The 27,647-nt window shown below is 43.2% G+C and overlaps 1 protein-coding gene across 1 annotated transcript in view; it reads left to right on the top strand.

The window, feature by feature from the left end:
* The window catches only part of LOC142020058 (tyrosine 3-monooxygenase-like), a 61,204-nt gene continuing 33,557 nt past the window's right edge, over positions 1-27,647 (top strand). The window contains exons 1-7 of the mRNA XM_075007641.1: positions 1-204; positions 1,177-1,351; positions 3,766-3,854; positions 9,615-9,682; positions 10,837-10,887; positions 22,165-22,310; positions 26,055-26,190. Coding sequence (XP_074863742.1) covers positions 1-204; positions 1,177-1,351; positions 3,766-3,854; positions 9,615-9,682; positions 10,837-10,887; positions 22,165-22,310; positions 26,055-26,190 — 869 coding nt within the window. The remainder of the gene's footprint in view (positions 205-1,176; positions 1,352-3,765; positions 3,855-9,614; positions 9,683-10,836; positions 10,888-22,164; positions 22,311-26,054; positions 26,191-27,647) is intronic.

Below are 27,647 nucleotides of genomic sequence, written 5' to 3'. Positions count from 1 at the left end.
ATGAAGAAGGATGGGGCAGGCGCCCCAGGCAGGAGGGCAAGCCTCCAAGAAGAAGCAGAAAGGGAAACTCCCGCCACGGAGCCCATGGACAAGGCAGAGGGTCTGGTCTGGCAGGAAGAGGATGGAAGAGCTACCCTGAGCCTGACTTTCACCCTGAGGAATGCTCGGAAGGCCAGCCTCTCCAAAGCAGCCAAAGTCTTCGAGGTACAAACCCACCCACCCCGGTATCTCTCACGGTCCTCATCCTGCTCTGTCCCCCCACCAAATCCCTTCAGCCAGTGGCACCCCCTGCCTCTGGCCCCTAACCTTACCCTCCTGTCTCTTTCACACCCTGCCTTGCCCTGACTCCTTCTAGCCTCTGCACCTGCTCCCTGCTTAGGGGCCAGCTGCATCTCCCTCTTAGCTAGACTTTGCCTCCACAACTCTTCTGTTCCTGGAGGTCCCCTGTATGTCAGCATCACCTCTCTGCAAGAAGGTGGTGGGGGCCCTGGGGCTTTCCTGACAGCTGAAGGGGGAAGCCAGGGGCACTTTAAGGCTGGAGGGTTAGAGGAACAGGAACATCAGCTTAGAGGAACCATCTTGCTTTATGGGGAAAGTTTGACCAGCACAAGCAGCCGGTAGCGTCCTCCCACATTCCCTGATTCTGGTGTCATCAGGTGGAAAATGATTCTAGGGCTAACAGCCAGTGTTATGACACTGTGGATTTGTTGGCAGAATCTGTGCAAACTCTCTGAAGGCAGGACCCAGAGTGAAAGAGCTGTTCATCTCCCACAGTCAAACATATGCCCCACTGTATCGGTAATTTTAGGTATAAACAGGGAAAAAGATCAAAATAAGAATTATATACGTTCACGGTCCCATCATGGCTATTAGCCAGGATGGGCAGGGCAGGGGTCCCTGGCCTCTGTAGCTCGGAATGGGTGACGGCATGAATCACTTGATTACCAGTTCTGTTCATTCCCCCTGAGACACCTGACATTGGTCACTGACAGAAGACAGGATACTGAACTGACCCACTAGGTCCAGTCTTATGTTCTTAGGAAAAATTGGTGTTAGCATTTCTTAAAAAGCTTTAGCTGATCACCTTTCACACAACATATTAGAGCTGTAGTCAGAGTGACCTGCTTTGCAAAGTGATTTCAAATTGTTCACCACATGGACATTTTTCTTTTACAGTCTTTTGAAGCTGGAATCCATCACCTTGAAACCAGACAAGCCAGGAAACAGAAGCACACTACAGATGACCTTGACTTTTTTGTCAGATGTGAAATTCATAGTTCTGATGTCACCCACCTTATAAACTCTTTAAAGAAAGTGGCAGAAGATGTGAAAACTAATGGAGAAGAGCCAGGTATACAATGTGTGCAATCATCGGTTAAGTTCTTTCCCTAACCCCCGCAAAAGGAGCCCTAGCTTGTGTCTAATTGGATGTAAATTATTCCCAGTTCCCAGTCTGTGTATGTGACTTTAGCTCCGCCCCTCAACCCCCATCCTGAAATGTGATGTTCCTTAACAGGCCCCGCTCTCATGCATAGCCCCATGTGAGGTCAGCCTTCCTAAACCACACTGCAGCCGGGGGGTACTCCTGTTTTTCAGGCATCTTCTGTTTCAAGATGATTCTGAAAATAATGCATGTAAAAATAGCCAGGAGATGTTATCAATGATTCATATTCCCCAAAGTACTTCCATGAAATTTGTCTTGGAGGGTAAACATGTAGCAGTTACTGTATTTTCTATTCCACAGAAAATAATTAGGGAAATCTGGTATCCTAACAACAACAACAACAACAACAATAATAACAACAACAACAATAATAGAATTATTATTATTATTATTATTATTATTATTATTATTATTCAGAATGTACTCTTTTTCAAATTGCTGTAGAAGGGGCCATTCCTGCTCTCATACTACTTTTTTCTGTAAGAAAACCAGGTTTCTCACCAGCAGCCTGAAATTAACAATGGTTTGAAATGTCAGTATCCTTTGCCAGAGGAGAGAGCCTCAGCCTATTGTGGTTATTCTTATGATCATTGGCTGATGAAAAGTGAATGATTTATGATTAAAAACTGAGGAAATGATCGAGAATAAGAGTATATGGGCTTCATACGTGTGCTAATATTTATGCTAATATAAGCTACATTTTTTAGTTCAAGAATGAATACCAATACAATTAAACATGTGTAAGTGCATTACTGGATAAGAGATTTAGGCTTCAAAACTGAGGTTACATCTACACTACTGTGGGGATCCACTCTCTGAGACCGATCCACCAGTGGCTGATTTAACGGGTCTAGTGAAGACCTGCCAAATTGACCACAGATCACTCTCCAATAGACGCCAAGGTTGAATTTCTGCTGTAGTGTAGACATAGTCTGATTTATACCAATGGGGTTTAAACACAGGCTTAGTGTACTTAAGAACACCTACTTAATCAGATATCACCCAGAACAGAGAAAATGGTTCTGAAAACAGGTGCTGTATAAAGTGAAATGTTACCAGAGGAGGAAATACGGGAGAGAAAGAGATAAATGATAGAGATAACACAAATTTTCTTCAGCTTTATTGTCATTGTCTTTTTGGGTGGATTGGGTTTTTTAATCACTTGATTTAATAATCTAAATTTAACATTCAGATTCTGATTTAAGAAAGCACTTCAGCACTTGCTGAACTTTAAAAATGTAAGTTGCTAGTGAGGAACAGCGGTGCAGAAAAGAGTGTTAAGGAGGGATTTTAAGTTGGCAACGCAGGTCCCTTGGTAGTGAGTAGGAATAAGGAAGGTGAAAATGAGTGTGGAAATGTGAACAGGAGAATGAAACAAATGGGGCAAGCAGGCAGAAAGCTTGGATGGAGCACAGGGAGCAAGCAGAGAGCATCAAAAGATAAGAGCAGCAATATAGGAAGAGATGTAGAGAGGTTAAATACTGTGCAGAGATAAGAAGCCTGAATTAGCTGTGAAAGGTAAGTGAAAACTACTGAAGAGACTTTAAGCGGAGAGTGGTGTGCTCAGAGGAAGAAAAAAGATGTTTATTACAACAGTTTGGAATTAGCAGAGAGGAGACAAGTTTGCTTTTATTTCAAACTGTGATTTCCTGTTGCTCAGATCACACATGTGATAGTTAACCCCTTATTAAGGTAGTCTCCTTATTGTGAAGGCTCTTTTTATAACCCTATTATTTGCAAGGCAGGCATAGTCTCAGAGGTCAATACTGGAACAAGACCCAAGACAGCGCATTCTGTCCTGCTGAAAACAATTGGAGGATTCACAGATTCAGAACAGTGAACATGTGGCTTACGTGTTTATAAAACTGGAAGCCCTCATAACCTCAACTACATTTGCAAATCAAATAATCACAGAGACAATTATTTGTTGCCATAATATTTTAGATAAAAAAAGAGAGTGCTGATTAAGGCCCACACTGAACATCCAGCATCCCTACTAAATGCAAGATGAGCATTCTTTACAAAAGTAAATTTCCAAGTGACTATAAATGGATTTTGCCTGAGTGGGAGAGCTAAACAGGGCCCTCGGGCTTTGGTTCACTGTGAATGGTGACCATAAGGTTGTCATTTTTCAACTGATTTTAAGTTCACCTGTTATAACATTGGGGTGTTAGACAGTCCCCCTATAAAGCGGGGCTTGTTATTTTCACTGGCTTAGTGTGGTTTGGTTTTGTTTTGTTTTGGTTTTTTTTTCGGTCTTTTCCCAAACTTGCCATGAAGCTCAACAGTTTAAATCTACCATTTTTTGCTATCTCCAACAGTCCCATGGTTTCCAAAGAAAATACAAGATCTTGACAAGTGCCACCAGCTAATCACCAAGTATGAACCTGATTTGGACCATGATCATCCTGTAAGTTTGAGGTCATAATTAGTTTACCTTTGAAACTATTTAAATGCATTGGTTATAGGTATTTCTGGTCTCCAGGTCAAACACAGTAGAAAGAATTCTTTCTAAATTAACCTCTGAAACAATTCTGTGCCCCACCCCAATGTTATTTTTTTTAAAGAGAGATTTACAATGGACACTAGTGGCACTAAGAATGAATGAAGTAACCTAATAATAAAAATTCTATAATTTAGATGGAATAAAATGTCTATCATTAAACAATGTTAAACAAGGTCTGGTGTTTAGTGTACAGAAATCCCAGTCTGCTTAGCACCATGGCAAACACACCATTAAAATAATTGTAACCGTTTAATAAAGGGACAGAAAAAAAGAAGGGGAAATATTTAAAGCACTTGAAATGTAGAGCATTAACTTCCTGCTGCCATGGGGCTGCTGGAAGAGATCTCCACCCAGAATCCCTGGTCCCAGCCTCAGTGGGGCTGTCAGTGGGGTGGGGTTCCCTGATCTAGACCCGAACACTGGGGCTCCCTGACCCCAGGCCATCTCCCTCCCACATGGCTGCCTGTGGGGCTCTGTGCCCCAGCCAGACTCCCCACAGTGGGATGGCAAGCCAGGCTCTGGGCAGCTGAGGCTCTCTGGTCCAGGCACTCTCTGGCCCAGCGACATGCATGGTCCAGCAGGATGAGAGAGTGCCAAATAAGAGAGTTTCAACTTATACCCAAATTTTTTGATTTGCAGAAAAAGGTTGAACTGATTTATATGGTGTTGCCTCCTTCTTCATTAATTAAGACAGTATTATTATTATTATTATTAGACCCTGTTGTAAATTTGTTAAATCACACAGTGCTTATGTTCTCAACCAACAGATTGAGTATCCCTTGGCGGCTAAGCTAAATGATAGTTTCTGTGCCACTGCACTTCTCATGATCTAAGGTCAATTTATCGCAATACAAAGGCCTTTCTAGATCCACCTGCACCTCTTCAGTGAGACTGTTTCAAGCTGAAATTAGTTTAAATGCCACCAAACCCAGACTTGTCTTACTAATGTTTCTATCCAGGTCAGCTGTATGGGGGAGCAGCCTGGCTGCAACAGAACCCTTGCTAACACCTTCCTTGTTTAGATCTCTTTCTGATAGAAGCAATCCAAGTGGTCACTAATCTAATTCAACCATCACTGCAGTAATGTCATATTCCTGTGCTCTTGGTACATAGTAACGCGATTACTGCTAAATTCTTTCCTCTGTTCATGCAAGGGGGAGGGGGGACAGACAGCGAGATAACAGCTATACGGAAAGCAGGATCCTATGTCTTTGACCACATGGAGGCCACTCTTTGGAAACGTGACTAGATTCCGACTGGCGAAGGGGATAGGCTAGAAGCAGAACGGTGCAGGGTACAGGATTAATCACTCACATTGTGAGCTTAGGTGATATCCCACCTCTTGAGCACAGGTCAGTGACTTGCCAGACAGCTATTACATCCTGGTCTCTATCCAATGTCTGTTGGAACCAGGTGGGCTGGGAAGCTAGTGAGACACCGCCACTTAGGGGAGGCAAGACTGAAGGATTGTCCAGCTCCTCTGACAGGGCCAAGCATGCTATTTAAGCTAGAAGGAAGCATAGGAAGTTTTCTGAGCAACTAAGGCAGGGGTGCTGAGGCAACGAAAAATGGCATGGACTGGGACACTGCTTCCCTCCACTCCCATTGGCTGTGAATGGTGATCTGCAGCCAACAAGTGCTGCAATCACCCGATCACCTGTGGCATTGCAGGTAAATATATAGGTGGGGGCTGCCAGGGACTAACCTGGGTGAACCAGATCTGCCTTGTCGGCTGGTATCTGACCACCCCTGAACTAAAGGTTTTCTGTTCTGGCTGCAGGGTGCCTTGTTTCCTACCTCACCCCGGCATTTACTCCTATTTCCACTATGCTCTTGATCTTTCTCTCTCTGATGGCTCCTGCTTCCAGCACTCAGTTACCAGTCCTGGCTCTGACCCAGGCTTTCTGGCTCTGCATTGAACCTTGACTCTTGCTTTGGCTCTGGCATTTGGTATCTGACCCTCTACTCTGATTCCTGGCTCTGGCTTGGCCCCTGGCTCTGACAATGGGCAGTTGATTGTGATGCTGACCCTTGGGTTTGGGCTGTGCGCTTACTTCCTGACCTGGAGCTAGCTACTGCTCTGACTCCTGGGCATGTTTGCCTGTATCCTGGTGCACAGCAGACTGCTGTTCTAAAAACCCATGGGGAAAACAAATGCAAGTTGATGTATTTGAATCAGCAGTAACTGTCATGAGTCTCCCCTCTATGTTGTCAAAAAGAGCAGTGAGGTGGGAGGTAGAAAGCCTCTTATAGTAGGGGTTCAATGGAGCAGAGCTACTGAGGTACTTCAGGGCAGGAACAGTTCAGAGGTGGAAAGACCACAGGATGGGCAGGCTCTCCTTGTCGCGGTGCTGTCTCACATAGAATGCACAGTCCCCTGCATAGCAGAGAAGGGCTGCAGCATGGGGAAATGCAGTGAAAAATAAAGATTTTCACCAGTGTGCTCCAGCATTACAAATATGCATTTAATATCCAATATTCAGCCACATGGGATGTCCATTCCAATAACTCCACCTTATGTTCAGATACCCCTTCAGTACTGGGGAGAGCAAATAAGAGGTACAGACACTTTGTTGTATTTACCTGAATAAATCTGTTAAATGCTCCAACAGGACACAGCAAGACCTTTACTATAGCAGAGATAGATATTACCATATCAGCTACTTTGGATGTTTGATGTATTAGAGCTATTAGTATAAGGGCTGTTCCTTTTGAAGCTAATAAGCCTCTTCCTGGACTGGTATATTCTGAAGAGTAACAGAGAGGTTTGTGCTGTACTGGAAACGTTATATCTCCAGATCTGAAGGAGTGGGTCTGCCCCACGAAAACTCATCACCTAGTATGTTATTTTGTCAGTCTTTAAAGTGCTACAGGACTGCTGGCTTGTTCTGGTAAATACTGAGATACCATCTCTGAAGTCATGGGGTATGTGACAGTTCTTGGACTCAGTCACTGAACCAGCAGTCTGGTCACTGTTTTACCAGTTAGGCCCCCAGGGAAGGACTGAAAAAAGGGAGGAATTCCTGACTGCCAGAGCAGAGGGGGGTTGGATAGCTAATTAGCTCATTAACAAGGAGACAAGAGAAAAGAGCACAGGAAGGAAGTGTGAGGGGAGGGCTGGAGAAGAAAAGAGAGAGAGCAGGCTAGATGGGCCTGTTAAAGGGAGCTCTCTACCTAGGGAGACCTTTCCCACTTGCATCATTTGGGAGAAGGGATAGTTAAGCTGAGTGACTTGGGATAATATGGTTACATGAGTCTGTCCAATGTGTTGAGGGGACACACTCTAAATAAACTACTTGGCAATAGCTACTAAATGTTTTCTGAGCTGTCTAAGAGCACAGGAGAAAGGAGCAGAGCATGCCACAAAACTGCATAGAGTTATGCTGGTTCAAGCACTGGCCTTGTTTCCTGGCTTGAAATGAAGATTGAATTTAAAACGAGAGTGGCTTTTCTGAAATTGCCTGGGCTAGATCCTCTGTGACTTTAAGTCACCGTTGTGCTGCCTTGATCCCAAGGCCAGCCAGGAGCTCCTTGGCGTGAATTAGAGCAGCTTTTAGAGCCTCCATGTGGGTTCTCCCTACACAAGTGGAATCCTCCACTGCCTGGCTCTGTTAGGGGAGCCTGGCATTGAAGGACTGAAACTGAAGGAATGTCTTCACTACATGGAAGAGCCACCCAGTCAGAACTGATCTTCTAGGGTTTGATTTCACGAGCCTAGTATGGGTGTGCAAAACAGATCTATTTGGGGTCAACAGTCAACCCCTGTAGCAATATCACAAGGAGTAAGGGAGGTCATCAGGAAAGTTTCTTCTGCTAACCTCTCTCTGTGAGGATGGCCAAGTAAGTGGACTGAAGGTAAATTGGTTCTAGATACGCAATTGCTGTAGCTGGAATTGAGTATCTACAATCAACTTGAATGCCTAATATAGACCTGGCCTAAAAGGTTGTAACATAACCAATGACTTTTTATCCTTGTGGCTTGTACGGTAATGTTGCAGGTACTGAGAAGTAGAACACCTAAAAGAAGACATTATCCATGCCAAGCAATGAGATTATAACATACTCTCAGGGCCAAATTCTTTCCTCAGCTAAATGTACACAACTCCCATTGACTTCAGTACTATTAATTATTAGACATTATCATTGCTGTTGAAGTGATGTTCACTTTAACATGACAAACAGTTCCAATTAATACTGAATATTTTACAGTAATTAATATTTGCACAGTGTCACTGATCAGATTAGCATTATTATTTTAGTCTTTCTGGAGCCAGAATTCAGATATGATTCTTATGATTTCCACCGTAATATAAATCTTACAGGGATCTGATTCCACATTTTTCATATGTATTGAATAACTGGAAAGAATGGACTGGAAGAGCAGAATTTCTATTAAATCATAACGAAAAACACCCCAAATATAAACTTGCTCTTTTTTAAGATGAATATGTTTTGGCCATCTCTAAATTTTCATAGCTACAGTAGCTGTCACAATCCTCCCCTTCCTAGGTGTTCTACACTGGTGTTTTGTTAAGACAGCCTTTTTTTTTTTATAGTACCCTCCTGCTTCCTCTCAGGACTCTTCCCAGTGAATAGCAAGCAAAGATCCTGCTTGCTTTTTCCTCTCTCTCTTCTGAGGGTCCTCCAGACTTTTGCAGAACTTACAGACTAAGCACACTTCTGACTTTTATGTGGGAAAAACCATTCAAAAGTGATTTAGCCATATTAACCATAACAATAGCATTCAGAAACTCTTTTACTTACTCCCCGGGGGAAAGCCTGAGCTTATAAGAGCCTGCTGGTTCATATTTTCCTGACCACAGTCTAACTCCCTACGCCCTCTGCGATCTTGATCCTTCTCTCTTCAAGAGCAAATCTATAATCATTCAAATTCAGCCCCCCTCCCCAGTGTTCCAAATCAACAGGCTACTGGAGCTTTCACCCATGACTCGTAGGTTTCAGGTCACCCAGTAGTAGCATATGTTCTGGTGGTCTTTGTCTGGTGACATACCTCATCTACAATTTCACTTAACTACCCATATCCTACAGCCACATCTCCTAGCACACCATTTTCATGTTAGCAGAGTCCCTTTTCACAAGACTGAAAGGAAAATCAATTGAGTAGCTTAGTGTCTACCTCTCTTGCTTAAATGGTGTTTTTCATTCTGTGTAATGCTCTCTACTCAAAGCAGCTATGTCTTCATGCTTAGTTGTGACATAAGTGCACTGCATTTCTTTTCAGTAAGAAGGTCCAAAGTCAGCGTGGTTTCACAGGAGTAATTAAATGCACTGTTTGCCTTACTCTAACAGTTCCTTGATTCCTTGACACAATGAGACTGCAACAGGGGAAAGAACCAATTTCAGGCGCTGTAGTTTTGAATGTTTCTGGAAGCAAATCCATCCAAGCCTGTCAAATTATCCTGATAAGCATTCCTGTAGCATCTTAAAGAGTAACACATTTATTTATTCGGTAATGAATTTTTGTGGGTAAGATCCACTTCTTCAGAATCTTTACCTACAAAAGCTCATTACTTAATAAATAAATGTGTTAGTCTTTAAGGTGCCACAGGACTGCCTGTTTTTTTGTGAAGCTACAGGCTAACTTGGCTATTTCTCTGAAACTATCCTGATGTAAGAGCTATTCTAAATTATATCCCAATGCAGGGGTACACTGATCCAGAATATAGGAAACGGAGAGCCTTCTTTACAGACCTGGCCTTCAGCTACCGAGCGTAAGTACAGCACCACTGAATACCTGCTTGTTCTAAGTCAATTTCACTTTTTGTGTGAGCTCATGGTAAGTAGTCTGATTTTGTTCACTTGTAAGCAGCTTTATAGCTGATTCAAATAACCCTGGGTCAATGCAATTCTCTGGTGCCATCTGTTGGAAAACTAGGTGAATCACAGAAACACACAACCCATACAAATCAAATATTTCAGACTTCAGTGACAATTCATTTCATATGCAACTTTAGGGCTGTGTCCTTACCTCATTGAGCTCTGCGTTGTTTCTTGTGACTCTAGGGGAAATGGTCTATCTCTGACTCTTTCATTTAAATTATAAAATGAGGGTATCTTCCTTCCAGGATTTGACATGTACCTGGATAACCCTGTCAGGTAGACAAGGAACTATGCATGTGAAAGAAAATTTAAAAAATGGATGGACTTATCCTCAAATGAACAATTTTCACATTCGTGTGAAAGTACATGGGAGCAGAAGAGAAGTCTGAGGGCACTGAAATTCATTCTACCCTCTTCTAAGTGGAATTAGCAAAATGAATAATAACATTGTACTGTGAACCACATGGTGCCCCAGAACTCGAGAGAAACTCTGAACCAATGGGGATTTCTGCTTAATGACAGCCTCTGCACAGTCTGGCTGGTCAACTGGCTACCATTAGCTCCCTCACTAGTAATGTGAATTATCTCCTTCTCTGATGGTAGACACAATTACAGATGGGGAGTCAATGCTGAAATATGCACAGTGTACATAAGCATTCACTTGCCGTGCAATCAAGCGCACTTTCCCCTGGGATTATATCATGTGGAGCAGTTATTCCTAGTTCCATCCCACCTTCTGGTTAACCATCTAGGTTGTTGATGGTATGCCAGCACTAAACAATGGGAACAGGAGACAATACAGTATGGCTTCCAGTATGTTCCATAAAGTGGTCCTTTTTATACAGTATTTCACTGCTTGCACCATGCCTGGGAATGTGGTGGAGCTTCAGATACCTGAGTCATGAATCTCTTTGGAATCCTTCAAGATAACTGCTTGTTATTTGTATTTATTTTAGCCCTGAAAATAATCCTGGTGCATATAAAAATTATACTTGAAACTAGAATTCAAATCAGCTACATGATTTTTCTCTCTGTGTCTTTAAAGGGGAGATCCATTGCCTAGAGTTGAGTACACTGCTCAGGAGACTGCTACTTGGTAAGCATATTTTTCATATTCTGCCCAATGACTGGTCTTGCAATGATTTCACTAAAGCCCCATGGAATATGAGGGGGTGGGCGGTGTAAGAAGTGCACAACTGTTCTCTAGATTGCCAAACAATATTTGACAACTCTAATTTTAATTGATGCGTTTATTGCTTCTTGTTCATTTTGCAGAATTCTATTCTCCACATGCAAGTGTAATTCCTTGTGTTGTAAAGAGGAGTTACATACCTATACTGAGAGGATGAATAGACCTGTGAGTCTACTTCCAAGTTACATTAAGTGATGAGAAAACATCAAAAGGCTCAGGGTTCATGCACCTGGCGGAGGTGGGGCATGGATGGCTTTCTGCTATATATGTGGCCTACTGCTCGTTCCCTCTCGTTTACAAGGTAGTTCAGGTGAATTTAATTCCTGGTAGGTTGGATCAACCGGGAGGCTGCTCTCAGTTGCATTGACTAAGGAGCTGTTATATCTCCATGGTGTTGGTAGAGGGTGCTTTGAATGTAGGGCCAAAGCAGCACAATATAGACTTGGGAGGTGGGCTGTGGACTAACCCTCAAGAGTTCCGCTACAATTAAAAAAAGATGCTAAAAAGTTTGGCCAATTATCTTTACTATCCAGAACTTTTAAAATATGCAAAAATTGTCTGAAAAATGCATGTGAACAAGCACTGTTCCGAGACTTATTTTGCTCTGGCTGGGCTGGAAATAAAATAATACAGATAATTTATCTTGGGTATTTTGTCAGCTTGTGGCCAGAAACTGGAAGAGTGACAGACTGAAAAATTATTAAGTAATTGTTAACCTAGATTTCAGAATCTTTAAGAGAGTATTAGTCCCAAGTCAGAAAATTCTGATCCGGATCTAGAGTGGAATCTGAGTTTGTGGTTTTTGTCTGGTTTCTTAAAAATACACATCCTGAGATCATCTTTTCTTGGTCTCTGCCTGAGCCAGGAAGCTGGATTAGATGAACTGTTGCTGACCCAGAATGGCAATTCCTGTGTTCTTGAGACAGAACATTATCTAGGTCATGTTCTACTTAGGAGACAGTGTGAAAAAAGAAAGGGGAAAGGGAGAACAAATAGTCCAGTGAAAAAATAGAGCAATAAGAGTAAAAATGGAGCAAAAAGAGTAAAAAAACTACTGCAGACAGACTATGAAAATGGGAGGGAAGACGAAAATCTGTGTAGTCTGTGTATCTGTGTAATGTTTGCACACACATTATATTTCCCATTTGATTTTTTCCTCTTCTTTTTCCTCTCCTTTATATGCTAGAACCGATGCAAAGTTGTGCTCTAGTACATACGTTCTGAAAGAGACAGTAGGTGCAAGGGAATGCATCTATTTAGCAATGCGTGGGGTAAGGGACATTTCCAATCCCACCACAGAGCAGATTTCCCTTTACCTTAAACATACTCTTTTTAAGTTGCTTTGCTGTCTGGACAAACGTGGTCTTTCCAATTAAAAAAATGTCATGACCTCACATGAACCCAGAGGCAAGCCACACTAGGGAAAGTCACTTTTCACATTGGTGTGCACATTTCCCCTTGTGTTTCCTCATCGTAGCTATCCTGTGCAAAAAAGCTAAGTGAGGGGGTTGCAACAAATAATAGTGCAAGAAATTCATTTAAAGCTGAAGATGTTTTCCAGCTTCAGAAATGGGTGAAAGTTTTGGAGGGAAAGAGAATTTCTCTGTCTTATTTGACTTTTTCCACCATCCCTAGCTCCCTTTCAAAAATCACACTATATAGCAATAGTTTTTGGCACGAAATACTTGTTTTCCAGACCGTAGAGAGGTCCCAGTTGATATAAGAGCCCAACTGTACTAAGTACTGTATGTACACACAGCTGGAGGGAGTCCCAGTTTAGAAGAGTATATAATCTAAATCAGGGTCATCAACTCCGGTCACAGGTGCCAAGAGTGACATGCAAACTGATTTTCATTGGCACATGAAACAGGAGCTCAGCCCTGCCCCACCCCTTCTTCCCCTTTCAGCCTGGAGCTTGCTCAAAACCATGTTGCCTGTGGATTAATAGAAGACCAGCCAATACTGCCAGCTACCACCTAAACAGTAAAGCTCTGCGTCTTCATTTATTTATTAATGGAACTGTTGTAAGAAGGACAGTTAGTGACTTTAAAAAGTTTCAGCAACATTTGGATCATACACGGAGGTCAAAAGGTCAAATTTTGGCAATCCATCTCAGAAATGTTGACCTTGTTTTCACAGGCTCAAATGCTAGATTTTCAAATATCTTTGAAAAAGTAGTAAGATGCTTGTTAAGTCCTTAGTATCATGTGCAAGACAGCTCCCACCAGGCAACAATATTGCCAAGACTGGTGTGGTGGAATAGTACATTTAAGAACATTTAATTTTGTGTTCTTTTCTGCCTCCCTCCCTTTTATTTTCCAGTGTCAATCATATCAGGCATTCTCCCCCAAGAACCACCCCTACTGGTGATGAATGGAATAGGCCTGTAGAGGATAGCTATGTCTTCTTAACACAGTTGGCCTCCACGGCCCAGGTCCTGGTTGTGTAAATCAAATCCCAAAATTAGATCTCACAGTTGTTGACACCATTCCCTCGGGCTGTGTGCTGAGGTCAGCTGCATTACAGTGCAACTTAATATGGATGCAGGGAAACTAAAGGGGAGATTGCTTAACACACTGTAAATTCTCTTGATATTAGCGCTGAAGAGCTGTTGGATTCCTTTAGTCTGTAGCAACGTAGATAAAAATGAAAATAAGAGTAGAAATCTCTGCTTCCAAAAACAGGGCTTGGACAATCTGCATCTATGTTGTCAGGCATAATTATTGCAGGGCCACAAACTGAACAGATCTGGGTGCAAATGAAGAGATGTTCACTGGGAAGACATAGCCCAGGAAAAGGGAGAACAGAGGATAAAGACATTGAAACGTTTGTCATGTGACAATAATAAGGGATGTCAATCACCTTCTTCTAACAGAGAATAAGGAACTTGATTAGAATAGGGAAACAGTAGTAGCCCTAATGCTTCACTGTCAGGACTTTGCATAGACTCTTTCACAGCCCTCACCTGACATTTTAAAGAAACAGCACATACATGAGCTCAGCAGGCATGCACTTAATTTGCAACACTATTCAGACCAAGGTTCACTTTTAGAAATACAGATTTTACCAGTCTTTAGTATTAATATAATATTCCCTTTTAAAATATTTATTATTTTCCTCTGGCCATACTAAATAAGTGCCTGGTCTAAGTCCACTAAAGGTAAAAAGGATCAGATCCTAAATTTCTCGGATATGTTACCTTTAATATTCTGCATATATCTTATTTCCAGGAAGTATTACGAGATGGTGAGGAAGTAATTTTCTTCTTGCAAATTGCTTTAGATGAAAATACATTTTCGTTGATTTTTTTTTTCAAATTTTAAGAACATAAGAATGGCCACATGAGGTCAAGCCAATGGTCTATTTAGCCCAATAGCCCGTCTTCTGGTAGGCCAGTGCCAGTGCCAGATGCTTCAAAGGGAATGGACAGAATAGGGTAATTCTGAGTGTTCTATTTCTTGTCATCAAGTACCAGTGTCTAGCAGTCAGAAGCTTAGGATCACCCAGCACATGAGGTTCAGTCCCCATCTGAGGACAGGCGGGAGAGGGATAGGGGGGTGCTAGAAACTGTGCCCAAAGGGGTCCCCTAACATGGGGACAGGTGGAGTGGGGGAGCTGTAGCCCAAAGCAGCCCCCATCTCCCCAAAGACAGGTGGGGGGCCTGGAGCTATGACCCAAAGTGGGCCCCAGTCTGGACACAGCTGAGGGAGGCTGGAAGATGTGGCCTGACCCTGCCACCTGTGAGGGACAGGTGAGCGGGTCTATGATCTGCAGCCCAAACCATCCCCTCTTCCAGGACAGGGAGTGGGGCTGGGAGCCATGCCCCAAACCACACCCCCGCTCACCCTCCAAGGACAGATATGCCGGCAGGGGGGAGTCAAGATCTGTAGCCTGATCCATTCCTCACCCATCCTGAGGACAGGCAGGGTGGGGCTGGGAGCAGAAAAATACCCTTTATTTTAGGAGCTGAACAAAACTGGGTATATCTGCTAGTAAGAAATGAAAGAGAAAGCCATACTAATGGTACATTTTTAGTATTTTGTGTAAAAACCTACCGAGTGTGTATAGATATACATTTTTCCTTTTCTAAAACTGAAAATCTTATAATTAAAAATATAGCATTTTTGTTTATAAAAATTGGAGTTTTTTGGATTTTTTTAATTTCAATCCCCCACGTTTTGAGGAAAATGGATATTTTTTCAAACATTTTCATTGTTTCAAAAAGCCATTTTCTGTGGAAAAAATGTTTTGAATGAACATTTTCTACTTTCTCCAGCAACTACATCATTCTCTGTGTCCTAAGTGCAGAGTGAACCTCTCTAATCCAGAACTCTCTTATCTGGCAAACTCCGTAATCTGGCATGATTTCAGTTAGCCAGATGACCATCATGAGTGTGGCCAAGTTTACCGTGGTCCCATAAAGTTTATTCACAGACACTAGTCCTGGCTCTCAGTCTTCTGTGCTGTTATTTAGCTGTAAATTAACCTCCAAATATCTTCTAAGAGCCCAGTAAGTAGTAGAAGTGTTCATTTGTGCTAGTAAATTTGAGCTTCCATGGTCCAGCAAATTCTCTCATCTGGCACCAGTCAGGTCTTGAGGGTGCTGGAAGACAGAGGTTCAACCAGTAATTTTAAAAGCCCATTCCATCCATCTAAGGGCCTTCCATTATCCTTTGGAAACCAAACCATTGGTCAACACCGGGAAGTGACTATACACTAGCTCAGGATGGACTACCTCTGCTTTCCCTCATGTGGCCTGGAGACTTTGAAGCTGCTCCAAAGAATGAGAAGGGGTGCAGTGCAGAAGGAAAGAGAGGAGTGCATGTTCCTGAGCTCACTATCTGCTCCTCCTGAGCAGCTTTAAACCTCTCCATGGAGACCTTTGGTGTTAGGAGATTCTGTCTTCAAAGCAGGTTAACTATTCCTCTGACTCAGACAGTTTCCTATGGAGCTGCCTTCCAAGGCTTTCATATTTAGAAAAGCTGTGTGCTGAAGCAGTGGGGGCAGGGCATTTCTCTTTGCAGCTGATTACAGCCATCTAACAAAGGCCAGGTCACCAACTCTTCTGCAGGGATTCACTTTGTCTTCTCAGACCACAGAAAACAGTTTGAGGGGCTGCTATTGGATGAGGCCCCTCTGCTCATCCCCACCAACTCTGCTGTCCCTACAGCTACAGCTGGCAGAATACAGGGCCCTCAAATAGTCACTTGAATTTGCAACTGCTCATTTCATCCTTACTCCTGTGCTCTGTACAATGGCTTTGGAAATGGTTGTGGTTTGTATAAATAGGGGCATGCACATGTGAACTGGGTATTTATGTCCATGCAAGATGTTAGCTGTTCATTGTTCACTAGTCCCCATTTCTTTTATGTTGTTTCCTGTTTCTGTCATCCAACCGGCGCATAGAAACAATATCCTATGGAGGGGGACAGGGCCAAAAATGGGCTCCTTCGTTGTCAAAGTATCCCAGCAACAACAACTTTCTCTGTGGTGCTTTTGTCCTCCATGTCCCCTCTGCAAGCCCTATGCTAGGAAACTAGTACGTAGTGATGTCTCCTCTTCCCTGCTGATGGTGATATTATACAGAGAAAGGTGCAGAGAGAGACATGACTGCAAAATACAGGACAATAAGTTGGTGCTATATCTGTTTACAGTGGCTGAGGATATGACCCATGGACTTTAATATTTTTTTGTTTTAAAACAAAATGAATAAGATTAATCTCCTAGACAGAAGGGACAAGTAGCTTCTTATCAGGATACATACATTCCTAACAGCAAAGAATATTAGTACCTGGTGTTTTGGATCTACCTAATTTCTAGTCTCCTTCCCTGCCCAGGCCTGGCTGTAGAGCAAGGTCAGCAAGGTGGTTGCTTTGGCCCGGTGCCTTCAGGGCCTTGTGCTACAATTTACTATAGTATCCAGTGCCCACTGGCCAGGTCCCATTGTCAGCATGCAGCCTTGGGTTCTGCAAATTCTATGGTCAAACCTGGTCCTGCCTAAGACTTGGTGCTAATATTCAGAGTAGAGTTAGTCTCTGAAATAAGTAGGTCCATATTCTTCACAGAAGTCTAGCTAAGAATGTGCAGAGAGCAATCTTGGATTCATGTGGTGCTTTACACCCTATGCGAGCCTATTAAAAGCAATGGTATTCTATGGGAAACATGGGAAATAAGTTAGGGAAAAACCTAGCCTCTTATTTTCCTGAACTTTTCCCACCGCCTCTGTGGAGGAGGTCCAGGCTCATGCAGCTTTTGCAATCCTGACAACAGCCAACGTCTCAATCTGTTTCTATTTTTCCCAATTTATATCTACACTAACATAAGAAGTGTATAGTAACAGAGAGTAAGCCGTGCTAGTCTATACACTACCAAAACAAAAAGCAGTCAAGTAGCACTTTAAAGACTAGCAAAATAGTTTATTAGGTGAGCTTTCGTGGGACAGACCCACTTCTTCAGACCATAGCCAGCCCAGAACAGACTCAATATTTAAGACACAGAGAACCAAAAACAGTAAGCAAGGAGGACAAATCAGAAAAAGATAATCAAGGTGAGCAAATCAGAGAGTGGAGGCGTTGGGGGGAAGATCAAGAATTAGATTGAGCCAAGTATGCAGACGAGCCCCTATAGTGACTCAGAAAGTTCCCGTCACGATTTAAACCATGTGTTAATGTGCTGAATTTGAACATAAAAGTCAGCTCGTCCACTTCTCTCTCTAAAACGGAGCAATAATTTCTCTTCAGTAACACACATACCTTGAGATCATTGACAGAATGTCCCATTCCTTTAAAATGTTGACTAACTGGTTTGTGGATCTGGAGTGTTTTGATGTCTGTTTTGTGCCCATTGATCCTTTGTCTAAGGGAGTTAGAAGTCTGTCCAATATACAAAGCATCTGAGCATTGTTGGCACATGATGGCATATATGATGTTAGTAGAGGAGCATGAGAAAGTGCCCATGATTCTGTGAGTAACCTGGTTAGGTCCAGTGATGGTATTTCCAGAGAAGATATGTGGACAAAGCTGGCAGCGGGCTTTGTTGCAGGGAAAGGTTCCAGGACTGTTTTTCCTGGGGTATAGGCTGTGGCTGTTAGTAAGGATCCTCATGAGGTTGGGAGGTTGTCTGTAGGAAAGAACAGGCATGTCACCCAGGGCCTTCTGGAGTGTAGGATCCTGGTTAAGAATAGGTTATAGGTCTTTAATAATTTGTTGCAGTGGTCTGAGTTGGGGGCTGTAGGTGATGACCTGTGGTGTTCTGTTCTTGGCTTTTTTGGGCCGCTCTTGGAGTAGCTGGTCTCTGGGTATGCGTCTGACCCTGTCGATTTGTTTTTTTACTTCTCCTGGTGGGTAATTCAGGTTTATGAATATTTGGTAAAGTTCTTGTAGTTTTTGGTCTCTGTCAGTTGGATCAGAGCAAATGCAATTGTACCTAAGAGCTTGACTGTAAACAATGGATCTAGTCACGTGTGCAGGATGGAAACTAGAAGGCTGTAGCTAAGTATAGCAATCAGTAGGTTTTCGGTACAGTGTGGTACTGATTAGGCCATCCTTGATTAGTACTGTAGTGTCCAGGAAACGTATCTCTTGCATGTTGTAATCGAGGCATAAGTCGATGGTGGGGTGTAGATTGTTAAAGTCTCTGTGGAATTCTTCTAGAGCCTCTGTACCATGGGTCCAAATCGTAAAGATGTCATCAATGTATCTTAAGTAGAGGAGTGGTAATAGGGGACGAGAGCTGAGGAATCGTTGTTCCAGGTCAGCCATAAATAGCATATTGTGGGGCCATGCGGGTGCCTATAGCAGTTCCACTAATCTGGAGGTATAAATTGTCCCCAAAACGGAAATGATTGTGTGTGAGAACAAAGTAACAGAGGTCAGACACCAGATTGGCTGTGGTGGCATCAGGGATGGTGTTCCTGATTGCTTGTAATCCGTCTTTATGTGGAATATTAGTGTACAGAGCCTCTACATCCATTGTGGCAAGGATGGCGTTATCAGGAACTTTTCCGATGTTTTGTAATTTCCTCAGGAAGTCGGTGGTATCTCGGATATAGCTGGGAGCGTTGGTGGCATAGGGTTTGAGGAGGAAGTCCACATAACTGGATAGTCCGGTGATAAGGGTGCCAATACCTGAAATGATAGGGCGTCCAGGGTTTCCAGGTTTGTGGATTTTGGGAATTAAATAGAATAATCTAGGCTGCGGCTCAGATGGTGTGTCTGAGTTAATGAGGTCCCGAGTAGCAGCAGGGAGTTCCTTCAGTAGTTGTTGTAATTATTTCAATAATTATAAGTAATATAAGTAATTATAAGTAATAATTCAGTAGTTGTTGTAATAGATCCATTGTTTACAGTCAAGCTCTTAGGTACAATCGCATTTGCTCTGATCCAACTGACAGAGACCAAAAACTACAAGAACTTTACCAAATATTCATAAACCTGAATTACCCACCAGGAGAAGTAAAAAAACAAATCGACAGGGTCAGACACATACCCAGAGACCAGCTACTCCAAATTCGGCCCAAAAAGCCAAGAACAGAACACCACTGGTCATCACCTACAGCCCCCAACTCAGACCACTGCAACTAATTATTAAAGACCTATAACCTATTCTTAATCAGGATGCTACACTCCAGAAGGCCCTGGGTGACATGCCTGTTCTTTCCTACAGACAACCTCCCAACCTCATGAGGATCCTTACTAACAGCCACAGCCTATGCCCCAGGAAAACCAGTCCTGGAACCTTTCCCTGCAACAAAGCCCGCTGCCAGCTTTGTCCACATATCTTCTCTGGAAATACCATCACTGGACCTAACCAGGTTACTCACAGAATCACAGGCACTTTCTCATGCTCCTCTACTAACATCATATATGCCATCATGTGCCAACAATGCCCAGATGCTTTGTATATTGGACAGACTTCTAACTCCCTTAAACAAAGAGTCAACGGGCACAAAACAGACATCAAAACTCTCCGGATCCACAAACCAGTTAGTCAACATTTTAATGGAACGGGGCATTCTGTCAATGACCTCAAGGTATGTGTGTTACTGAAGAGAAATTATCGCTCCGTTTTAGAGAGAGAAGTGGACGAGCTGACTTTTATGTTCAAATTCAGCACATTAACACATGGTTTAAATCGTGATGGGAACTTTCTGAGTCACTATAGGGGCTCGTCTGCATACTTGGCTCAATCTAATTCTTGATCTTCCCCCCAACGCCTCCACTCTCTGGTTTGCTCACCTTGATTATCTTTTTCTGATTTGTCCTCCTTGCTTACTGTTTTTGGTTCTCTGTGTCTTAAATATTGAGTCTGTTCTGGGCTGGCTATGGTCTGAAGAAGTGGGTCTGTCCCACGAAAGCTCACCTAATAAACTATTTTGCTAGTCTTTAAAGTGCTACTTGACTGATTTTTGTTTTGATAAGAAGTGTATGCAATGGACCAACAGCCATGACAAGATAGTGGCTGTCACCTCAATACCAACAACAGCAAAAAAACTAGAATGCGAAAACAAGAGGTCATTTTCTTTAATTTGCATTTCCAAGAATGATCTAAATTTTCTTAAAACAATGTTTATACACGTGTTTGAACCCCAGAGCTGTGTGGAAGTAAATATAACCATAATGATGAACCTCCCTGCCATCACGCTAATTAGTGCTTGTTTATTTCACCCCAGCTTAATCTATATTTTAAAAGGCAAGCTGTCTGTCCATCCGGCCATCTCTCCACCCCACTGTAGTCATGAGGGCGTGTGAGACTCATAGAGAGCACGCCTCTGTAAGTATCACGCTCCTGCTCCTCTGCCTCTGCCACAAGTGACTGTGCCCTGCTCCTGACTGCTTGGGCCAGTAGATCCCTGGAGCTGGAGTGTGTGGTTGCTGCCTGAGGGAACAGCCTGCCTTCTCCCACAGGCAGCAGCCATGCAATGAGACACATGCGTGCACGGTATCACTGCCTGCCAGCAAGAACACACACAGAGTGTCCAGCACAGGTTTGCAAAGGGCTTCACTGACAGCCCCCTGCACACACTCCAGGCTCATCCTGGCCCTGCCTGCAGCAACATACTGGCTTCATGAGATTGCCTGGTGCTAGTCACAGCAGCCCCAAAGCAGGAATGCCCACGATGGCTCCAGAGCCTGGCCCCTGCCCCAGGCTTTCTCTGCACTCTGAGGCACCGTTTACTCTCTCCACCTGGTGCAGGACTTGGCCACTGTGATCTGGGGCTGTCTCCCACGGAGTAGGAAAGACAGCACAGCGCAGGTGCTCTGGCACCTCACAGCCCCCATGCACAGCAGGGCCTGGTCCCTGAGAGGAGGTGCTCAAGTTAAGTGCCTGCCTGGTGGGGGTGCAAGTAGATGCTAACCCTGGCTGTGGGAGAGGAGCTGGGCCTGCATTGTGGGTCGCTGGTTGCCATGGGCAGGGCAGTTGGGAAGGACAGCAGGTGGGAGGCTGGCCGTCAAGATGGCAGCGTCTGGTGGGCTGGTGATGTCCCGAGAATTCAAACCCCTAGAGAAGAGGTACGACAAAGAAATACTGAGGCCTGTTGACAGGCACATTTGGCTGCAGCTGCCACAAAGGGGCAGACCTTCCTGGTATATTTAAAAATTAGGACTTTTAAAATGGAATAATAAAATACATGAGATGCCCTAGCTTCTAAGCACTCCCAAATGTGAGGGAAGTTAAAAATCTGCACAAAGCTTTGGCTAGACCTTTTAAAAGACCCCTTTCATTATCATAGGCTAAACACTTCCAGTATGTAAGGTACTGGACCTCCCACTGAATCTTGCACTTGCACAGTGACCCTGACAAAGGAAACACTAAAACGTATGCTTCACTTTATGACCATAATCAGTACTCGCCTGACTACAGAAATTCTGCCTTCACCCCCACAATTTCGAGTTCATGGGTACTATGCAGGCACCATGATCTACCTGAGCAGATACAAGCACAAGATCAGGCTCTGTATCTAGAGCCCTTGTTTTGCGTCTTGAGCCCATCACTTGGAAAAAAATCTTAACCGGCAGCGGTGTTTTGGCTTGAAAGCATCATTTGTACTCAGTTCAACTTTGTTTTAGAGAGGCTGTCTGAGGGCAGTGTCCTGTGTATGAACAGCTGTGGTTCTGAAGCCAGGGAGAAGAGCTGTTGATCACAGTAAAGCAGATGATCTCAAGGTTGTTGTCCTTTCAGGAGAGAAGTGTACCGGAAACTGAGCAGCCTCTATCCTACCCATGCCTGTAAGCAGTACCTGGAGGCCCTTCGTCAGCTGGAGAAATGCTGTGGATATCAGGAGGACAGTATTCCTCAACTTCAGGATGTCTCCAGATTTTTAAAAGGCAAGACGTTGCAACCTTTAGTATTTTAGTACTTCCTATGTGCCTTTGGGCATCTACAATGATGAGTGATGGAAAAGGGAGTTGATGGAGAACCCCATTCTGAATTACCTCTGACTGCTCAGGCTTGGAGATCTGTTTGCTAATAACAAAGGGGTTGGGGAGTTAGGGGTAGACAAGTGATGCTGAAACAATTTGTGGTGGGGGGCGCTGAGAGGCATTGAACCAAACTGTAAACCCTGTATACCTGTGGTTGGCAACCCCTGGCAAGTATGACACTCTCGGCATGCAAACCACTTTTCAGTGGCTTGTGGCAGGAGCTCTGCCCCGCCCCTTCTCCCCCTATGTAGCAGGGGAGTAGAGAGGGTTAGGTGAACTCATGCATCCTTCACTCACAATAGTACAGGAGCATAACTAGATGGTGGCAAGAAATTGTAACTAGACCTTGGGATACTGCTCTGAATGTGGATGATACCAATATTTTTAGTTGGTCCTGACTCACTTCTGAGAGGATAACAGAAGCAGAGCAATTAGGGCAGAGGAAAGATATACTGGCATTCAGTCTTTGTATGGGTACGGTCAGATTTTGTTTACTCATGTCTGTGGCTAGCCACATCTGCTCTAGATTGTGGTCCTATTTTCCTTCCATGTGTCATCATGAAAGTTATTCAGGACAAAAATTAAACAAACAAACAGACAAAAAAAACTCATTGGTTAGAAAACTCTGTAAATATCTGTAGGGGGAGGGAAATTCAAAGCATTCTACAAACCAGTGTTGTTTGTAGCTAGGCTCATACAGTGGTGGGTAATATAGCTGGGGCCTTTCTGAATCAATATTTATTAATACTTCCTTGTCACCGGAGGTTCTAACATTAGGGCTATATCTACACTAGCTCCAGAACTTCAAAAGGGGCATGATAATGAACCTAATTGAAAGATGCTAATGAGGTGCTGCCATGAATATGCAGCACCTCATTAGCATAATGGTGGCCACGGCACTTCGAAAGTGCTGCTTTCGATCTCATGTGGCTCATCTACATGGGGTCCTTTTTGAAAGGTCCTGCACACTTTGGAAACCCCTTATTCCTATAACCATGAATATGCAGCACCTCATTAGCATATTTTGATTAGGTTCATTATCATGCCCCTTTCAAAGTTCTTGGGCTAGTGTAGACGTAGCCTAGCTTTTTTGCTTAACATACAGTGTTCCTCTTAGGACATTGTGACAAGTGCAGTTACTGTCAGACCTTCATTGGCATAAACACGCCACAAATCAGAGTTGAACAGTATCATTGGGACAGCTGCAAAAGCCATAATGGCCAATCCCATGACAAGAAGAAGACTCCCCATTAGTCTCTGATATCTCCCTGTCTGATCTAACTTGTTTTTTCCTCTTTTGATACATACTATTGACAATGGGCCATTTCCACCTTGCTGAATAGACCTTGTCAGCTCTGGTCCTACCTCTTACTGGGACCCCACTCTTTAAATACCCCTCTGAAACCACCCCCCCCACTCATGCATCTGATGAAGCAGGTCTTTGCCCACGAAAGCTTATGCTCCAAAATATCTGTTAGTCTATCAGGTGCCACAGGACTTCTTGTTTTTCTCGAAGCTACAGACTAACACGGCTACCTCTCTGGTACTTAATCCCATAACAGTGAGACATCCTGTGAGATTGCAGTGGATAAAGCAAACCTCTTCTTTACCTGGGTAAATTCTAGCTCATGCTGTGGGTGCTGAAGAGCTGCTCTGCCCCAGAGGTGCTCGGGGCAGCATTTTGTATCCCAGAATACCATAGCATGCAGCAGGGACATGCCAGCCACTATATCCTATAATGAGAGGCAGTGTGCAGTTCCATCCACGGTGGCCAGCTGTGGGTAGAGCTGTGGTCATGTGCAGTGCTAGTCCTGAGCCGTCTCAGTGACACAGCCAGGGCCTAACTGACGTGCCAGGTCTCTGAATAGCCAGCGTGGGATGTACCAGCTCCTCCTGATACCCTTGCAGAGGCATGTAGTCCAAGTCACAGTCTAAACCATTAGAGTCATGCCTGCTTACTGCTATGCAGTGCACAATATGCCTCTTATGCATCATATTTGAATTTGACTCAGTGAATCATAGGAATTAGAGATGGAGAAGACCTTTCTCCTAGGCTGTCATACTGCCAGAGGGCTGTTAGTGATGAGGTGTCTGGCCCCCTCCTCCAGAATTTTGTTTTTATATGACAAAAAGAATTAGTGATTAAACAGACCAAGACCAAATATGCTGGAAGAAACATAAAATGTTTTGTGCAAATAGCTTGGTTTCTGTAGGAAACATTTCTGTTTAAACAAAAACTCTAGCAAGAAAGCAAGGCCAAAGGCATTTCTCTCCTTTTCTTTTTTAGTTTTATGCAATAAAAGATAATTAAAATAAGAGATGAATCGGTAGTTATGAAAGCAGGGAAGGCAACACAGATTTGGCATATGGGACGTTGAAACAATTATCATCTATTCTTCTTAAAGTACAGCAATTTTACATGATGATGTATGAGCAGGTCAAAACCATGGGCCTTGACAGAGGGAACTCAGAGTTTAAATTTAGACAAATTAAACACAAAGGTGGAAGATCAGGTGGAAAAATGGGAGCTGACAGCTCTGGAAAGAATGGTGTAGATATATGCTTATCTCATAGAGCTGGAAAGGACCTGCAGAGGTTACTGAGTCCAGTCCTCTGCCCTCTTGCCAAGACATACCATCATCCAGGGTAGATTTTCTTTTAAGTTTGTTGCCCTAGACATGCCTCAAGGATTGAGCTCACAACCCTGGGTTTAGCAGGCTAATACTAAAACCACCAAGCTGTCCCTCCACAGAATGAAAAATATTAAAAGATGAAGGACTGAAGTCAGACAACCTTATCCATAATGAGCAACCCTACCTGTGACATCCCTTATAGGGATGCCGCATAAATTTATAGTCAGTTGCTACTGCACATAATGATTGCAACATATTGTGAAAGATATACCATTGTCTAAAACTGTCTGGCTGTGCACTGCCAGTGTAATTTCCATTTCTCCTTTTGAGTCATGTATGGAAAACAGATGGAACACAACATAATACGATGAGGTAACTTGACTACTTGAAATTGATCATGTCATAAAATGCCCATGGAACTGCCAGACTAGCTTAGGTTCTTTTAGTTCAGTGTCCTGTCTCTGACCTTGACTAGCACTGGCTTCTTCAAGAGAAGGTATAGGAATCCTGAAGTAGGAAGTTACAGGCTAACATACAACCAGATAATGTATCTCCTGAGCTGCCAACAGCTGGGAGATGTCTTGTGATCTGAACCTAAAGGGTATATATCCCATCCAAAAGTCTTGTTTATTTATTAATTTATTATTACAAGAGCAGAAAGATGACCGTTGTTAGGGTAGTAAGCTGGGATTTGGGACATCCAGCTTCAGTTTCCTCCTTTGTCGCCTTGAACAAGTCACTTAACCTTTCGAGTTTCTGGTCCTGTCTTTAATAGAGGTGTCTTCATAGTGATGGTAGAAAGACAAATACATGAAGGATTATGAGGTGCTCAGATACCATGGTAACAGAGACCAGATCTGATGTAGACGCACATTTGTGACACTGCCTTTTTTCCTTATCCAGTTGTACAAAGAAGTGCTGGGACTAAATGTAAAGGAAATTTCAAACCCCTTGGGAGGCGTGGAGTTGTCATGTTCACATGAGATTTTCCTGTGGGGTTGTTTTCTTTCTGCAGAAAGAACTGGCTTTCAGCTGAGACCAGCTGCAGGGCTGCTATCTCCTCGGGACTTCCTTGCCAGCCTGGCATTCCGTGTGTTTCAGAGCACGCAGTATATAAGGCATTCCTCATCCCCTATGCATTCCCCAGAACCGTAAGTAGGAAGATGAAGCATAATCCTGTGGTCCACAGGCTGGGAGACCTTTGTGGTGATGGTGGTATTGACTTAGATAGAGTACAGGGGCTCAAAGGGTCAAAGGTGTTAATGTAACCCAAACATTTTCCAACATTAAGTAGTTTTAAACAGGGTGTTTGGGATTACAGAGACATTATTAAACAGCCTTTAAATCTTTTATTACAGATACAGAAAAGAAGGGAAAAAGTAAAACATTTGAAATGTGAAGTATCACATAAGGCTGTCATTTTAGTAACATCCCTTGGTCTCTTTCCCTTTGTCTGGAGAGAGTTTCTAAAAGGAAAAGTCCCTTTGTCTGACTGGCTTTGAGATGGTAATAATTCTCCTTTGGGGGGAGGAGATCTGAACTGAGCTGGGCTTGAGCTGTTTTCATTGTTGGTGAAGTCCAATCCCGCTTCCTAGAACACAAAACACAAGAAACACACACTGAGAAAGAAGAGAAGTGCAGAGATGGAAAACACAGCTTCTGTCTCTGAGATTGCAAATGATAACCAATCTCATTGCTGGAAAAACACAGGCATAGCACACAGGTTTACCAGCCAGTCTGAGACCTGGAAAACTCGTATCAACACTGAGCTGTTTAGGGAACTGTGTTTATTTCCCTGTCTAGTCACAGTCTTACAGCAGTGTCAACAAAATATGCAATGTGGGCTGGCAAAACCAGACTTTTTTCAGACAAAGAGAAAAAAGGTACTTGGAAAGAAGAAATAAGGTAGGGAAAGAAAAGGACAAAGGGGGTACACAGAGGAAACAAAATCTTTCATACTATGTAGTGTTTGGGACCCAGCTAAAGCTACTGGAGAAGGTCTGCCTCCTTGTCTCTGAGAACATCTTGCCAAGATAGGGATGAAGTTGAACCAGGATTCCTTCCAGGAGACAGTGGGGTTAGCAGCTATGATGGTAAACCTTTTTCCTTCCTTTTCTCTCATCTTATATCAGCCCATGCCATAATCCATTGGATTTGCTGCCAGAGTCTCTCTCTTTCTTAGGACCCTAAAAGGGAATGAAGGGCAGAATTAGCCCATTCCCTCTATGTTTAGTCTACCAATTAGATCTGATTTCCAACACACCAACTTTGACTCAAGAATTTTCAGACCCATGCTTTTCTTGTATCCCAGACATGATTTCAACACAGTTATTGAGTTACATTAGTAACCCTTTTTACTTGGATTAATTCAGTTCTCTTTTTTTTCATTTGTACGACTTTTTATAAACAACCTGATATGACAGTATGAGTTGGACTTTGGGTGCCTTTTTCCCACCAACATGATTTATTGTTATTGTGACTTTTAAAATCTTTCAATACTTTTTTACAGTTGAACTCACAATTAGGATAAATTTATAGGTTCAATTATAGCATGATCCACAGAATGAAGTAATTTAAGAGCCAGTAGTGGTGGAAGTGGTCCATCAGA

The sequence above is a fragment of the Carettochelys insculpta genome, chromosome 1 (genome assembly GCF_033958435.1).
Source record: "Carettochelys insculpta isolate YL-2023 chromosome 1, ASM3395843v1, whole genome shotgun sequence".
In the NCBI taxonomy this organism is placed as follows: Eukaryota; Metazoa; Chordata; order Testudines; family Carettochelyidae; genus Carettochelys; species Carettochelys insculpta.
The sequence above is the reverse complement of the archived record's forward strand: the minus strand, read 5'-3'. Positions and strand labels throughout refer to the sequence as shown.